The following is an 18,746-nucleotide window of genomic DNA, read 5'->3' on the forward strand; positions in this document are numbered from 1 at the left end:
CATTTTCATACTCTAAACTGGCAAATTTTATAACATATGTGCCAAATACTAATATTTTTTTTATTGATATCTATGTTTTTAAACTGCTGAATTGTCTTCCTATTTATGAACCCACAGCTCGATATACTGGAGCGTCACGTCAACATGCAGGGCAACTTTGTTGAATGTTTTATAGCGGTCAACCTCGATAGCGGAAAAATTCAGAGTTATGTCCCTTGTATTTACGGAAGAAATGTGTATGGTGGATTATTACAACCTATGTAGAACAAGATTAGTAGTGTCATTTCAACATGGAGCGGCCGGTAATTTCTTACCTGCAGAAATTAGTGCTATACGAAACCAAGGCAGTAAGTATTTATCGACAATAGTTTTTCAATCATGATATCAAAACCCGTGACACAGACACCCAAGCCTGACACAGCGACAGCCTCTGACTGTGTACATGCATAACCTGTGTACCCAAGGAAGCCCACACAAGTCTAGATTGCAACATGTTTTGTTTCTATAATTAACATTCTATACTAATAGGTCTATTATATACAATAATAACACATAATGATAAGGACATAAGCAGTGTCTCCTCACATATAAGAAGTGTACCAAAGGTCAGTTATTCAAACTGTAATCCAATTTCCATTAGCAGAAAGTATAAATGATATAGCGACGATATGCAATATCCGGTTGCGCATGACAGGGATGTAACGTGTTCATGTCGGGCTCCGCCAAACCAGGGAAAATCCTATCAATCTTGGAAAATAGTTGAGTTTTGTGACAATTCTACTGGACAACTCTACACCTGGAGGATTAAATTATAAAACGTGAGACTTATTTCCAAATAAAATATAAGCTTCTCACCTGTATTCCGAAAATGTCTGAATCGGGACGGACAACGAGATCTACTACATCAATGGAGGATGTTGTTCACGCCTCAGAAAAGAGACTTGCTGACTTGATACTGACCGTGAAATCTGATTTACAACAATCAATGGATTTAATAAAAGCTGAAATCACGGAAATCAGAGGACAGGTAAATTCTGTTGAACATGATGTATCAATCCACACGACAGAAATTTCAAAGTTACGAGAGGCACTCGAAGAAGAACGAAAGTCACGACTCTTCTATCAAAAACAGGTAACCTTGAAGGACATACACGATAGGAAGCCCAACCTATTATTTTATGGAATACCTGAGTCACCTCAGGAGGATACAGAACAAGTGCTGAGAGACTTCCTGGTCAAATCGCTCAACCTTCAAAAAAACAGGGTGGATAAGATAACCTTCAAGGCTGTTCATAGACTCCCCCTGTCTGAATACCAGAGGCAGAATAATCCTTCTGCAGTGCGTAGCATAGTTGCTAATTTCTTGTATATGCCGGACCGTGAAGCAGTTTTCGTTGGGCGTAAACTTCTGAAAAACTCTGGGATCAGCATACAAACAGATCTCCCCCCGATGCTCAAGAAACGACGTGCAATTCTGAATCGCAAAGCTAGCGCAATACGAGAGGAGAAGAAGATATGGACAAGAGTTCGCATTTTCGACGCTGAGGTAATCCTGGAGACAAGAGATCCCAAGACAGCAGGATCTACATGGGAGAAAGTCGAATGAGTTTTTGGAAACGATTCAAACATAAACAATAACATCAGTGCGTAGAGGAGCGCCTTTTCCTAACAACTTTCCAGAAAGAACATTAACTAAGAACTTTATTCTATATATGTCATAAAATCATTAGGATATTTAAACAAGGTAAATTAGTTTACAAGGAATCCACCATCTAACATGTATTAAACCAAGTTTCTTTTATAAAAAAAACTGTTCAGGGACAAGAATAGCATCCCCATGTTTTGTGCACCGCCAGAAGTTGTACCGGCTGCCCTATGTTCTATTTTTAGTATGCACGCGATCGTCGTGCATAGCGGGTCATTGAGTGGAAACACGTGGTGCAGTGAGAGGGAAAATGCCCACTCGACAGAGTTGTTTTGTGTTGTGGTTAATGATCTGTATTTTTCTCTGCTTGGAATATACTGCATGGAGTTTTCAGAGTGGTGGAAGACCGTAAGTAAGTCTTTGCTATCGATTTACAAAATACCACGGATAAACAGTTATTGTAAGATTAGCATTCAATACATACCCGTGCTATCATTTCCCTGGGAGTAACGGAGACCAACTCCAATTACTATGTTGGATATGAATTTCTGCTTTTATTTCTTTTTTATTTGTTGCATGAAACTACCATATGAACTCATTGAATGTTGCAAACCTACGATGTCATTATCCTATTCTGTTCCAACGTATCCCATAATTGATCTTCAAAATGGCTGGTCCAGTTAAAATTATTTCACAAAACTGTAGAGGCATTAACGACAAGAATAAACGTAGAGAATTGTTCACCTTCCTAAAACGAAAACGAGCCCAGATATATTGTTTACAAGATGTACACTTTACTAAAGACATGGAACAATGCATTCAAGAAGAATGGGGCAATAATAAATGTTATTTTAGTCCATTCAAAAGTAATTCGAGGGGGGTAGCTATACTGGTGTCAAAAGACTTTGACTGTGAAATCGAAAAAGAACAAAGGGACCCTACTGGTAATAAACTCATAATTGAAATGAAGATAGAAGACTATACCTTAGCTATAATAACTGTATATGGGCCCAACAATGACAACCCAACATTTATTGAAGAACTTGACTCTGATGTAAAAACCCTAAAGAGTAATCATGTCATTATTTGTGGTGACTGGAACATCGTCCAAAATTATGCCCTAGATACCTATAATTATAAACATATAAACAATCCAAAAGCTAGGCAACAACTACTAAAATTAAAGGATGAGACAGACCTGGTTGACCCTTGGCGAGATCAAAACCCTTCTATAAAACGTTTTACTTGGAGACAGCCAACACCTATGAAGCAAGCTAGACTAGATTACTTTCTTGTCTCACACAATATGATCTCATCCATAACAAAAATTGAAATTGAACCAAGTTACAAATCTGACCACTCCCTTATATCCATGACTTTTACATTATCTGAACTGAAACGAGGAAAAGGGTTCTGGAAATTTAATCATTCTCTTTTAAAGGACCTAGATTATGTGCAGTTAGTTAAAAGAACCATAAAGGAAACTGTAGATCAATACAGATGCCATCATGGGGTAAGCATAAATGACCAGCTTTTATTTGAAATGATAACATTGAATATCAGAGGTGTAACGATATCGTATTCTGCTAATAAGAAAAGACAACGCGAAAAACAGGAAAAAGAAATAGAAACTAAATTAGAGAATGCTAGTCAAGATCTAGACAAAACTGACGATACAAATGTGAAAGCTAATATTCTTACTGAAATAAACCAGCTAGAAAAAGAATATGAGGATATTGTAAAATTAAGAACACAAGGTATTATTGTTAGATCAAAGGCAGATTGGTTGGAATATGGGGAGAAACCAACAAAATACTTTCTCAGTTTAGAATGAAGGAACTATTTGAACAAGTCAATTAGTCGGCTGGAGGATAATCATGGTAATGTTCTCAGCGAACAAGATGGAATTATGGAAGAAGTACATAGATTTTACAGGAAGTTATACTCCAAACATGACGTGTCTAACATAAATTTAAATACATTACTTGATGAGTATAACGTTCCTAAACTGTCCCAGGATATTTCTCAAACATTAGAAGGTGAACTTGTCTATGATGAGGTGCTAGAAGCGGTAAAACATCTTAAAAATGGTAAGAGCCCGGGGTCTGACGGATTCACTGCCGAATTCATTAAATTTTTTGGGAATGACATTGGAAAATACTTGATTAAATCTCTCAACTATGCATATACAAGCGGTCAGCTATCAGTATCGCAAAGAAGGGGCCTCATAACTTGTATTCCAAAGGAAAACAAATCAAAACAGTTTTTACAAAATTGGTGCCCAATCTCTCTTTTATCAATCTTTTATAAAATCGCCTCTATTGCTATCTCCCATAGAATTAAAAACGTATTAGAATTACTCATAAACGAAGATCAGAAAGGATTTATGTCAGGTCGTTATATCGGAGAAATAACAAGGCAGATTTATGATATGATTCAACACACGGAAGATCATATGATCCCTGGTCTATTACTTATGGTAGACTTCGAAAAAGCATTTGATACAGTTGATTGGAGCTACATTGGAAAAACACTGACCTTTTTCGGCTTTGGGGACTCAATAAAAAATGGATAAATACTTTCTATAATGGAATAGAATCATGCATTCTAGTCAACGGTTTTGGATCTAAGTTCTTTACCATATCCAGAGGATGTCGTCAGGGAGATCCACTATCTCCTTATATATTTCTTCTTTGTGTAGAAATTCTAGCAATACTTATTCGGAATAATAAACACATAAAAGGTATTCAAATTGGAAATATAGAATATCTTCTTTCTCAATATGCAGATGACACAACGTGTACACTTGATGGATCGGAAAGGTGCCTCTACGCGGTACTCCAAACGTTAACTTTTTTTGCTCGTTTCTCTGGTTTCAAAGTAAACACTGACAAAACAAAACTTCTTTGGATAGGTTCAAAGAAAAGATCAAAACTGAAACTATGTCCAGAATGGAACCTCGATTGGAAACAAGAACCGTTCAAACTGCTTGGCATCAAGTTTTCTTTGGATTTGATTGAAATGATCGACATGAATTATGAAGAAAAACTTCGACAATGTGAAACATTAATGACGATATGGTCTGCTCGTAATTTAACTCCAATAGGTAGAAACACAATTCTTAAGTCACTGATACTTCCAAAACTCAACCACCTGTTCTCTTCACTCCCAAATCCACTTGACAGTGTTATTGAAAAATTTTTAAAAAAATGTTTTAATTTTATTTGGAGTAATAAACCTGATAAGATAAAACGATCTCAAATCATTTGTGATAAAGCCGATGGGGGAATAAAATGCCCTAATATAAGAGAGACTATATACTCTCAGAAGCTAGGTATGTTACGACGAGCCTTTACTACTAACGCTAAATGGACTCACTTGTTTTTCCTAAATACTCCCGGCGTCAAAAATCATAGTATATATGATATCTTGAGTAAACAACAATATGTACGCCTCGTTTCCAACATAAATAATCCGTTTTACAAAGATTTAATACAAGGATAGTGGTTGTTCATAGAGGGCCTGAACAAAACTACTTTAACTAATACTGACATTATGTCTGAACCTGTCTGGTTTAACGATAACATACATGTAGGAAAGAACGCGATCTTTATAGAAAAATTGTACAAAGTAGGTGTAAAATATATAAACGATTTTATCGATGAAAAGGGACAATTTTACTCTTATGGAGACTTTTGTAAGCTAAACTCCATCTCCATAAACTACTTAGATTATATGGGCATTATACAATCTATTAAACAATACTGTAGGAAACAAAATATTACAAAAATACACAAAATTGCATATCCTTTACTACCATTTCATATTGCTCATTTATTAAAAACCCAGAAAGGCTCACAATACTTCTACAAAATTCTGATAAAAAAGTATCAATGCAAAAACCAAAATTTTGCCAAATGGGAACATATATTATCCCATAATATCAATGACAGAGAGCGCACAAGCTATAACTTAAGTTTTTAACTTGTTAGTTTTTCAATGCACTAATTCTACTAAGTTCCAATGGTTTCAGTATCAGATTCTACACAATATTCTACCTACAAATTCTCGCCTCTATAAAATGGGATACGTTGAAAGTGATTTATGCAGCTATTGTTCATCAGAAAAGGAATCTATAGTCCATTTGTTTTGGGAATGCCAATACATACATTCCCTTTGGAATGATTTGAAAAGGTGGCTGCTAACAGAAGCTCAGATAAATATAAATATATCAAAAGAAATGGTTTTCCTTGGCTGTACCGAAAGAAATAATAACCCACTTAACATTATCACACTAATAACAAAGCACTGCATATTCACCAGGAGATTACAAAAGAAAGCGCCAAAATTCAAAGAAATCCAAAGGAGCTAATAGATTATTATAGACTAACTAAATATGCAGCCTCCATAAATTCAAACATCGACAGATTTTATAAATATTGGTCGAGTTGTCATTTGCTTTTGAGTTAGTTCTCATGAATTGTAAATGAGTATGCATGACTGTAAAAATGCAACAAAAATAAAGAAATTATAAAAAAAAAATTATATACAATAATAACACATAATGATAAGGACATAAGCAGTGTCTCCTCACATATAAGAAGTGTACCAAAGGTCAGTTATTCAAACTGTAATCCAATTTCCATTAGCAGAAAGTATAAACGATATAGCCTACTGATCAGAAAGGTTTATCAGTATCCTAACACCAACATATTGCCACCACCCCACCCTAGGCCTAACCCAATGTGACAGTAATATTACGGAACCATTGAAATACATGCTAAAGCAGTGTGAATTTATTATAAACTATTTACCTACTACCAACCATTTACGTGTGCACTAAATATATGACAAACCTAACCCTGACCATACAAGATTTCAAATGTATTGAAATGCATGTCCTACAATCACAACACTTACATATGTTACACAGGCTGGAAACCACAGGACAACAAAAGCCAGATTTACACACCTGTGAAATACATGTAAATGCAGAGTTGATTGTTCATTTATTTTAACAGCACTTTAAATGTATGTAAATCTGAAAGTCAGGTGATACATAAATTTCTAACGTTTTTAATATGGCTGCTGGATAACACATACATTACTAATACACACCACAATAATGGTGTATGGTTATAAAATCATTTACAGACATATTTACCCGAAGAAAGAATTGTTGTGTTTTATTGACCTGTATACACAAAAGCAGCAATGTTGTAGAGCACATATGAAACCATACACAAGATTACTGATACACCATTAAATTCCATTCAGTACCCTAAATGTACTCTTATGTTTTTCCAGTACTCCTGTATTGAACAAATAACTTATTTATGGAGTATGTAATCTTGATGTGGAAAGATTGTCTGGGGCCCTGACTCTGATTACCATAATATAGTTGTGTCGAGGTCAGGCTGCCTGTTTCTGTCTCAGAGTCATCCAATCATTACCAGGTGTTTTTAACCTGAACAATCTTATTTCAGCGTTTCTACATAGTTGGTTCCAACAAGACAGAGACCAAGTTCCGTGTGCTGAAGATAGACAGAACTGAGCCAAGAGAGCTAGTTGTTAATGATGATAAGGTAAATACGGAGTACAGCCGCAACTAACTAATTACATGCTATGTACAATAGTACAACATGTAGAAGAGAAATAACTGTTTTCATTGAAATATTTGTTGTAGTGATATGTTAAATGTGATAAGAGAGAGACAGTTAAATCATCTAACTGTTCAGTTAACTGAATTGATTTTGGCTGTGACATAGGACAGCAATATGTATTGAGAAACAAACCGGGTAACTATGAATATCGTCACATCAGTGTGTGAGTTTAATCTCCACAATCACAATGTCCAGGTTGAGTACAGTAAGACAGAGATTCGGAATATCCTGACGATGATCAATGTTGGGAACCAGACCCCGATGGCCAGACGAGGAGGGGTGGGCCTCACCAAGACAGTCTCCGCATTTGGTATTGTAGGTGAGTGAGCTTTGATACTACAACTGGAGTCAGAATGATGCAATATATACTAATGGAAACAAATAAGGGAACACATGAAAGTACAAGTGTTCCTTTATTCTGTACCAGGTTTCACTGTAGGTATACATTGTACTGTGGGTGAAATCCTGGAAAAGAATAAAGGAACATCGTACTGTTGTGTGTTCCCTTATTTGTTGCCATGCTGTGTACAATGAAATCTTTATGGTTGTAAAACTTACAACATGATGTGTAAACACACAACATTTCTCATGTTGGATGTCATCGTTGGTATCTGATGTAACCATGGTCACATATCACAAGTTTCTAAACTCACTCACTCACGCACACACTCACTCACTCACTCACTTTCATTCATCTGACTGCATGTGGAGTTTATGAATGTCCAGTTTGCCAGTGTCTGTCATCAGTCATGTTTCACCCATTATATGGGGCAGTGGGGTAGCCTAGTCGTTAAAACGTTCGCTTGTCAGGGGTCAATTCCCCACATGGGTTCAATGTATGAAGCCCGTTTCAAGTGTACCCTGTCGTGATATTACTGGAATATTGCTAAATGCGTGTGAACCCAAAATCAATCAATTGGTCGTTCGGTCAGCTGGTCAGTCAGTTCCAAGAATTCCATGTTCTGTTTTTGTTATATTCTTCCAATTTATTTTAAAGCGTACCTAATTTTGAACATGCCTATTAATTCTCTCAAAATTCATATTTACTCTGTTAACTTCTCTGACCTGGGTGTCTTACTTTTGTCATGTGTCATCCTTCATATGAAAATATTGTTTTTCATATCAGTAGATTTATAGTGACAGTTATTCCTTAGTATTTGTTTAGAATATGTTTGACATAGCAGAACCCCTCATCACAGCCTCTGAATCCAACTCAAGGTTTTCATATCAGTGTATAGACAGATACCCTAACCATACAGATAATAGCCATATGAAGTTTTACTTGCATTATGCCATGTGTCAGGCTTCATCTCAGAGTGTAGACTCACCCTAACCATACAGATTATGGCCATATTAAGTATTACTTGCATTATGCCATGTGTCAGGTTTCATCTCAGAGTGTAGACACACCCTAACCATACAGATAATGGCCATATAAAGTAATACTTGCATTATGCCTAGTGTCAGGTGTCATCTCCGAGTTTAGACACACCCTAACCATACAGATAATGGCCATATAAAGTATTACTTGCATTATGCCTAGTGTCAGGTGTCATCTCAGAGTGTAGACACACCCTAACCATACAGATAATGGCCATATAAAGTATTACTTGCATTATGCCGTGTCTCAGGTGTCATCTCAGAGTTTAGACACACCCTAACCATACAGATAATGGCCATATAAAGTATTACTTGCATTATGCCATGTGTCAGGCTTCATCTCAGAGTGTAGACTCACCCTAACCATACAGATTATGGCCATATTAAGTATTACTTGCATTATGCCATGTGTCAGGTTTCATCTCAGAGTGTAGACACACCCTAACCATACAGATAATGGCCATATAAAGTAATACTTGCATTATGCCTAGTGTCAGGTGTCATCTCCGAGTTTAGACACACCCTAACCATACAGATAATGGCCATATAAAGTATTACTTGCATTATGCCTAGTGTCAGGTGTCATCTCAGAGTGTAGACACACCCTAACCATACAGATAATGGCCATATAAAGTATTACTTGCATTATGCCGTGTCTCAGGTGTCATCTCAGAGTTTAGACACACCCTAACCATACAGATAATGGCCATATAAAGTATTACTTGCATTATGCCATGTCTCAGGTGTCATCTCAGAGTGTAGACACACCCTAACCATACAGATAATGGCCATATAAAGTAATACTTGCATTATGCCTAGTGTCAGGTGTCATCTCAGAGTGTAGACACACCCTAACCATACAGATAATGGCCATATAAAGTAATACTTGCATTATGCCTAGTGTCAGGTGTCATCTCAGAGTTTAGACACACCCTAACCATACAGATAATGGCCATATAAAGTATTACTTGCATTATGCCTAGTGTCAGGTGTCATCTCAGAGTTTAGACACACCCTAACCATACAGATAATGGCCATATAAAGTATTACTTGCATTATGCCTAGTGTCAGGTGTCATCTCCGAGTTTAGACACACCCTAACCATACAGATAATGGCCATATAAAGTATTACTTGCATTATGCCTAGTGTCAGGTGTCATCTCAGAGCGTAGACACACCCTAACCATACAGATAATGGCCATATAAAGTATTACTTGCATTATGCCGTGTCTCAGGTGTCATCTCAGAGTTTAGACACACCCTAACCATACAGATAATGGCCATATAAAGTATTACTTGCATTATGCCATGTGTCAGGCTTCATCTCAGAGTGTAGACTCACCCTAACCATACAGATTATGGCCATATTAAGTATTACTTGCATTATGCCATGTGTCAGGTTTCATCTCAGAGTGTAGACACACCCTAACCATACAGATAATGGCCATATAAAGTAATACTTGCATTATGCCTAGTGTCAGGTGTCATCTCCGAGTTTAGACACACCCTAACCATACAGATAATGGCCATATAAAGTATTACTTGCATTATGCCTAGTGTCAGGTGTCATCTCAGAGTGTAGACACACCCTAACCATACAGATAATGGCCATATAAAGTATTACTTGCATTATGCCGTGTCTCAGGTGTCATCTCAGAGTTTAGACACACCCTAACCATACAGATAATGGCCATATAAAGTATTACTTGCATTATGCCATGTCTCAGGTGTCATCTCAGAGTGTAGACACACCCTAACCATACAGATTATGGCCATATAAAGTAATACTTGCATTATGCCTAGTGTCAGGTGTCATCTCAGAGTGTAGACACACCCTAACCATACAGATAATGGCCATATAAAGTAATACTTGCATTATGCCTAGTGTCAGGTGTCATCTCAGAGTTTAGACACACCCTAACCATACAGATAATGGCCATATAAAGTATTACTTGCATTATGCCTAGTGTCAGGTGTCATCTCAGAGTTTAGACACACCCTAACCATACAGATAATGGCCATATAAAGTATTACTTGCATTATGCCTAGTGTCAGGTGTCATCTCCGAGTTTAGACACACCCTAACCATACAGATAATGGCCATATAAAGTATTACTTGCATTATGCCTAGTGTCAGGTGTCATCTCAGAGCGTAGACACACCCTAACCATACAGATAATGGCCATATAAAGTAATACTTGCATTATGCCTAGTGTCAGGTGTCATCTCAGAGTTTAGACACACCACTAACCATACAGATAATGGCCATATAAAGTAATACTTGCATTATGCCTAGTGTCAGGTGTCATCTCCGAGTTTAGACACACCCTAACCATACAGATAATGGCCATATAAAGTATTACTTGCATTATGCCGTATTACTTGCATTATGCCGTGTCTCAGGTTTCATTCGCTTCCTGGAGGGCTACTATGTGATTCTGGTTACCAAGCGCCGCAAGGTGGCACTGATCGGTCCCCACACAATCTACAAGATCGAGGACACATCCATGCTGTATATCCCCAATGACACAGTCAGATTTTTCCACCCAGAGGAGAGCAGGTGAGGTTCGGTTAGAGCAGACCCTCACCGCCCCTGTTTGTCATTAAATCTATAGAGCATCATGCTAGTGCATATTGATGTTTTGTATTGAACATTGAAGATGTCATGGGAGCAGGGAAACGAGTTCTGAGAATTTATTTATTTATTATATACCTGCTTATCTTGCATTGATCTGTTTTAATGAGCTTTGGAAAAGGCAGATCCGACAAGGGTTCAATACAGAATCTGAGGTGGAATACAGAATTTGAGCACATCATCCATATTGCACTACTGTATTACTATCCTTAGTTTACATGGGTACATTATGAAAGTGTTAACTAAGTGGATGCCTAGACACAGTTACTGGACTGAATAACATCATAAGACGGGACTCCGTGTTTTGACGGATTGGGTGGGCGGTCTCCATGTCTTGACCGATTGGGTTGACAGGCTCCGTGTCTTGACTGATTGGGTGTACAGACTTTGTGTCTTGGGTGATTGGTGGACAGGCTCTGTGTCTTGACTGATTGGGTGGGCACACTCAGTGTCTTGACTGTTTTGGTGGACATGCTCCATGTCTTGTCTGATTGGGTGGAGTGGCTCCATGTCTTGACTGATTGGGTAGACAGGCACAGTGTCTTGACATATTGGGTGGGATTTTAGTCATTTAATGTTGGAAAACAGTCTGTTTTGTATAAATACAGCAGTCAGGAATAATTTTAAAAAATAGACAAGTCTATATTTATGATGAAACCAAATAGCAACCATGTTTTCTTGGATATATATTGCTATATTTTGCTTTGTTTGTCATTTCAGATATGTGCGGATGTTTCAGAATGTTGACTTGTCAAGTAACTTCTACTTCAGGTTTGTCACAGGATGTTACTCATGAGCTCAAATGATGAATTCAAGGGGAAAACAAGGCACTTACTGAAGTAACTGATGTACTCAACCAATGTACTCATGGGAAAACAAAGCATTTACTTTAGTAGTGTAACTGATGTACTCAATCAATGTACTCATGGGAAAACAAAGCATTTACTTTAGTAGTGTAACTGATGTACTCAATCAATGTACTCATGGGAAAACAAAGCATTTACTTTAGTAGTGTAACTGATGTACTCGGGGAGAAAACAAGGCACTTACTTAAGTAGTGTAACTGATGTACTCGGGGAGAAAACAAGGCACTTACTTAAGTAGTGTAACTAATGTACTCGGTGAAAACAAAGCACTCACTTAAGTAGTGTAACTGATGTACTCCGGGTGAAAACAAGGCACTTACTTAAGTAGTGTAACTGATGTACTCGGGGAGAAAACAAGGCACTTACTTAAGTAGTCTAACTGATGTACTCAATCAAATCAAAGCTTTTACTTTAGTAGTGTAACTGATGTACTCATGGGAAAAACAAGGCACTTACTGAAGTAACTGATGTACTCAACCAATGTACTCATGGGAAAACAAAGCATTTACTTTAGTAGTGTAACTGATGTACTCAATCAATGTACTCATGGGAAAACAAAGCATTTACTTTAGTAGTGTAACTGATGTACTCAATCAATGTACTCATGGGAAAACAAAGCATTTACTTTAGTAGTGTAACTGATGTACTCGGGGAGAAAACAAGGCACTTACTTAAGTAGTGTAACTGATGTACTCAGGGAGAAAACAAGGCACTTACTTAAGTAGTGTAACTGATGTACTCGGTGAAAACAAAGCACTCACTTAAGTAGTGTAACTGATGTACTCCGGGAGAAAACAAGGCACTTAAGTAGTGTAACTGATGTACTCGGGGAGAAAACAAGGCACTTACTTAAGTAGTCTAACTGATGTACTCAATCAAATCAAAGCTTTTACTTTAGTAGTGTAACTGATGTACTCATGGGAAAAACAAGGCACTTACTTAAGTAGTGTAACTGATGTACTCGGTGAAAACAAAGCACTCACTTAAGTAGTGTAACTGATGTACTCATGGGAAAAACAAGGCACTTACTTAAGTAGTGTAACTGATGTACTCATGGGAAAACAAAGCACTCATTTAAGTAGTGTAACTGATGTACTCATGGGAAAAACAAGGCACTTACTTAAGTAGTGTAACTGATGTACTCATGGGAAAACAAAGCACTCACTTAAGTAGTGTAACTGATGTACTCGGGGAAAAACAAGGCACTTACTTAAGTAGTGTAACAGATGTACTCATGGGAAAACAAAGCACTCACTTAAGTAGTGTAACTGATGTACTCATGGGAAAAACAAGGCACTTACTTAAGTAGTGTAACTGATGTACTCGGGGAAAAATCACTGCACTTACTTAAGTAAGTATTCATTTTTTTAAGGATTTACTATTTTACAGTATCATAGGGTGTCAAAGGTTTCAACATATTTCTTCTTATATTGATCCTGATCCCCGACTCATATTTGTAAACCAAGTAATGTTTGTGTAGTGGAAGTTTAATGTCTTTGGCAACTACCGTCAAGTCTCGATCAGTCAAACTGCTGGGGACCAAGTCATAAATTCAACTTGTCCATGTATTCAAGACATAGGTATGTCTACGACGGTTAAAAAAAAAATTCCTTTATTCAACCTATCATGTCAAAATATAGCACACCAATACATTACTTAACATACATAATGAAAACAAAAAGTGTATAATATCAGCCGAATTCAATACTTGCGCGATGAAATGCAAAATATATGTACTTCTTAAAATCCATGAACAAGAAACAGGCAATCTTGTTGAAGCAAAAAGGCAAACTCACTTCTGGAAAACATCTGACATTAATGTTTGTTTCTGTGAATTAATATTACATTTATCCACAAATTAGTGCACGCATGCCAAATTGGAAAATTGTTCATCGTTTGTACCTGGTACTGACTTCAGTCCTTGACAGAACATTAAAACTTCCAACACTGATGGTGGTGGTGGTTAGATGGCTGGGTGCCATTTTGAACTCACCCATTAATAGCAGAAAGCTGTGAGCTACGCTGACTTGTTAATTGAATGAATTAGCTACATAAGTTAACTTCTCATTGACTGACTTCAGCTTATGTATACAAGATTGCTTTTGTTTGAATCTCATGGGACCAAATTTCCTTCTCAAGCCATCATGTGTAATTATGGGATGGATTTGTGTAACTTGAACTCAAGTATGACAGCTATAAGGGAGTGGTGGGGAACGACCATTATGCATACTGGATATTTTTGCGACACCGGCATTCGACTCCGCATTCAAGATTTGACTGTATGTTGATGACACCATGTCTTCATATGTCTACAGCATAGAACGTTCATCAAAACATCAGTTTGGCTCAGAATGGTTCATTAAATAAATATATTTGAAATATTACTGAATGTATAGTATGATAAATATCACAAATGTGCCTGGTGCAACAATAAACAACTTTGAAGCAAACGTAGTCTGATAATCCAAGATTGTGTAAAATAATGTGCAACATTGTGTCAGTGTATGAAGAGGTGATGTGTGGTCCTGTGCGTGGATGGCAAGTAACGACTCTGTTGAAGTTAAGGAAGGTTGGTAATGGAGAGTCCGTAAGGGGTTAAACTGTGTCTGGTAGCTTGACTCTTAAGGTTTACTTTGGCACACTCCTGCGCTGCAATGAAGCTCACGTAACACACCTGGCCTCACCTGAGTTTTTTCATGAATTGCCTGTGTACACCCAGCAGTGAATGGGTACCCAGTGGGATAAGTCATATGACTTCATATAGCACCTCACAGGCAGCTTGGTTTATTTGGGGTTATAATGTGTCAGCACTTTGAGCATGCACTAGTGCATGGAAACGAGCGCTTTATGACCAGCCATTAATATAAACATGTTCTATGCTCCAGCTACAGCTACGACTTGACCCACACCCTGCAGTACAACATGACCCCTAGCCTTGACCCATATCAGCAGCCTCGCTTTGACTCCATGCCATCTCCAGGAGTTGGCAATCAGGAGTTTCTTGAAGACATTGTCGCACGGGTGCGGTCCCCCCGCTCCCCAGGAATGTCGACCCCTGCAGAGGATGAGGCAGCACTTGGGGATATGAACTACATTCCAAGGAGCAATCACATTAATCAGTCCACAGAGAGTAGCCCCAAACCTGGAGGTAGGTTGTGCTTTGACACATGTATTTTATAGTCATGATGCTTTTTAGTCTACTATATTTGTTTAGTATTTAAGTAGTATTTAAGTTAATTATCTATAGTGTTGTGACATGTTTACTCAATCATGTTTCCAGTGTTTAAACCAGTAGGGGAGGCTTAATAAAGCATGTGTACAGAAACTTCCTGATACTCATAATAAATGTTCCCTTCCTTTTGTGGATGATTTAAAACATTGTGGTGATGCAGTGTTTTGCCTTAAAGAGATACTCTCTATACAACAAAAGTACGGAAATACCTAAAACATATCAGTAGATTTATCAGTACATTTGCATTTATATGTTTCCATGTGTATGTATACAGAGTGCTGGGAGCTACACACATCAATAACAATGCTCCCTCAGGAGCTCGGTGAATTTAGAAATTGGTATTAGAATTCCCATGCTGATGGGTACAAACTGTTATGTAGTGGACAACTTATTGTTCGTCTGTAGATGAGACAGTGTATGGAGTTCGCAACAAGCCCTCTGAGAAGTTTGTATGGAACAGGCACCTGTTGACTGGGATGATGGAGGTCGTTCATCCTGACTGGATCATCTACTTCACCAATGGGTTTGTGGGTCAGTCTAGTATCCTTGTATTTTCATGCTTGTGTTTCTTGAGCTGCAGTGAACATTTAGTCTAAGAAAGAGATTTATGTAAGGTTTAGATGATGTTAGAGCCCACAGGCAGAAATTATAGTTCACTGTCATATGGTACTTTGGTAGAGCCCACAGGCAGAAAGTATAGTCCACTGTCATGTGGTACTTTGGTAGAGCCTACAGGCAGAAAGTATAGTCCACTGTCATGTGGTACTTTGGTAGAGCCCACAGGCAGAAATTATAGTCCACTGTCATGTGGTACTTTGGTAGAGCCTACAGGCAGAAAGTATAGTCCACTGTCATATGGTACTTTGGTAGAGCCTACAGGCAGAAAGTATAGTCCACTGTCATATGGTACTTTGGTAGAGCCCACAGGCAGAAAGTATAGTCCACTGTCATGTGGTATGGCCACAGGCAGAAATTAGAATACATTATCAGAAAGAAATTGGTAAATGGCTGTATTCACTGGTAAATGATAAGAGTCCATGAACCCAATGTTGAGGCCACAGGGAATTGATGACACAAATCATCAATCTATAAAAGCTAAGGATCCATATTCTTTTTCAGAAGAAGTCCTCCTTGGGGTACATATATAGCATTAAAGTGTCCATTTAAAATGCCTATGACAGTTGTAACAATATTGAATAAATATTTTACAAAACAAAAAACTCGTTTTTGTCTTGTGAGACCACCCCTACAGGGCCCCTACCCAGGCCCTTTAACCGCCAAGAGCAGGTAACTCTCGCCATGTACCTCATACCTCACTTTTTCATTTTCCCCCTCAGCTTCAGCTCAGGTTTGGCTCCAGTTACTAGTCAACATGGCAGCGACGGTGGACATTGTTTGGAGGGCGTGGTTGAGGATGCGACCCATTCAGTATGCTTTGGCGCGGATGTGGTCCCATGGCCAGAGTTACGAGATGATTCTGCACACTCCAGAGTGGCTACTTGCTCATTTATGGTGGTGGACAGTAGTAGGGAATCTATCCAGGAGGTTACCCCTGGACACTCCCTCACCAACTTTCTCGATTCAGACGGACGCTTCCCTCACAGGGTGGAGCGGCGTACTGGGCGCTCAGTCAGTTTCGGGTCTATGGTTACAGCACAAAACGCACCTGTACATCAATGTGCTCGAATTGAGAACTGTCCGGCTAGTGTTCCAACACTTTCGGGAGACGGTTCGAGACTGTGTGGTACGTCTAGAAATGGACAACCATTCTAGAGGAGGCGTGGCACTTTCTACAGTGGTGTGACCGGTTCAATGTTCGGGTGTGTCCCGTGTATCTCCCCGGGGTGGACAACGTTTGAGCAGACGCGCTCTCTCGACGTGTCCTAGCCCCACATGAGTGGATGTTGCATCGGGAGATATTCAAGACTATCTCCCGTTTGTTCGGGTCGTTCCAGATGGATCTGTTTGCCTCTTGGGGGACGGACCAGATTCCGGTGTTTTGCTCTTGGATACCGGACGGACAGGGTATTGTGGGCGTTCCCACCTCTGCCACTGGTTCCCAGGGTCCTCTCGCAGCTTGCCACCCAACCAGCTCGACTGTTAGTGCTTCTTGCTCCTCTTTGGTCGTTTCAAAGCTGGTTTCTGGTAATGATAAGGTTTCTGGCACTGCCTCCTGTCTTTTTACCCTTTCGACCGGACTTGCTATCCCAGAACGGAGCGCCGCACCCGAATCCCAGGATTCAATGGGTGGTCTGGCCACTGTCCGGAATTCCTGCACCAGTTGCAGACACAATTCTGGCATTCAGTATGAGGATAGATGGGCCTGTTATGCAAGCTGGTGTGTCGACAGAGGGATTCTCGATCCCTTTTCTTCAGCTTTAGTTGAAGTACTGGAATTTTTACAGTCCCGTTAGAGTCAGGCCTAGCTGCGTCTACTATCCGGGGCTATTCCACAGCCATTTCGGCGTTTCATATTCATGTCGATGGTGCTCTCTTGGGGCAGCACCCTCTTGTACAGCGCTTTTTAGCGGGTGTGGATAGGATAGGATGCGGATTAGTCCCCCGTGAGACTTGTCAGTCGTTCTTGACTGGTTGTCCGGTCCTCTTTTTCATGAGCTATCGTCTCTTTCTCTCCAGCTGTTAACGTGGAGGGCTGCCTTTCTTGTGGCAGTAACGTCTGGCAGGTGGGTGGGTGACATTCATGCTATGTCAGCGGATCCGGCCCTGACCGTCTTTCACAAAGACAGGGTCAGTATTAGACTGCCGGGTTCTTACCGTCCTAAGATCGCAGATGCTTTTCATGTTACAGCGCCTATCAAACTCTCTAAGCTCATGCAGCCTCCCTCGTCCGGTACCTCTCTTCGACATGCTCACATCTCGGATGTCCGTAAGACCCTCAGGGCTTATATCAAATGAACTGCTGATATCCGAAAAGATAACCAGTTGTTTTGTTGTTATGGCAGGGGGAGAGCTGGTCTGCCAGCGAACAAGCAAACTATATCTAGGTGGCTTGTCTCTGCCATTTGTATGGCGTATACTCATAAAAGGTTAACAATCCCTAACAGGTAAAAGGCTCATTCTGTTAGGGCAGTGGCTATGTCACAGGCTTATGCCTCGGCTCTGCCCATTGAGGAGCTCTGCTCAGCGGCTGTTTGGAGCCGACCGAGCACGTTTATCCGTCACTACCAGCTGGACAAACATTCACTTGAACGTGCTCGGTTTGGCCATACAGTTCTCACCAGTGGGCAGAGTCGTGATTCCCCTAGCTGAATGAGCTTATGAGATCTCGACTTTGTTTAACATGAAATGTTCCTAGTGATGGGTT

General features: G+C 39.2%; 1 protein-coding gene across 1 annotated transcript in view; it reads left to right on the top strand.

The window, feature by feature from the left end:
* The first annotated feature begins 251 nt into the window (after positions 1-251).
* Positions 252-18,746, top strand: part of LOC137287298 (polyphosphoinositide phosphatase-like) — a 37,140-nt gene continuing 18,645 nt past the window's right edge. The window contains exons 1-7 of the mRNA XM_067819536.1: positions 252-347; positions 7,132-7,230; positions 7,504-7,627; positions 11,092-11,248; positions 12,044-12,094; positions 15,075-15,337; positions 15,827-15,961. Coding sequence (XP_067675637.1) covers positions 291-347; positions 7,132-7,230; positions 7,504-7,627; positions 11,092-11,248; positions 12,044-12,094; positions 15,075-15,337; positions 15,827-15,961 — 886 coding nt within the window. The 5' untranslated portion in view covers positions 252-290. The remainder of the gene's footprint in view (positions 348-7,131; positions 7,231-7,503; positions 7,628-11,091; positions 11,249-12,043; positions 12,095-15,074; positions 15,338-15,826; positions 15,962-18,746) is intronic.

Source organism: Haliotis asinina, chromosome 6 (genome assembly GCF_037392515.1).
Source record: "Haliotis asinina isolate JCU_RB_2024 chromosome 6, JCU_Hal_asi_v2, whole genome shotgun sequence".
Taxonomy (NCBI): Eukaryota; Metazoa; Mollusca; class Gastropoda; order Lepetellida; family Haliotidae; genus Haliotis; species Haliotis asinina.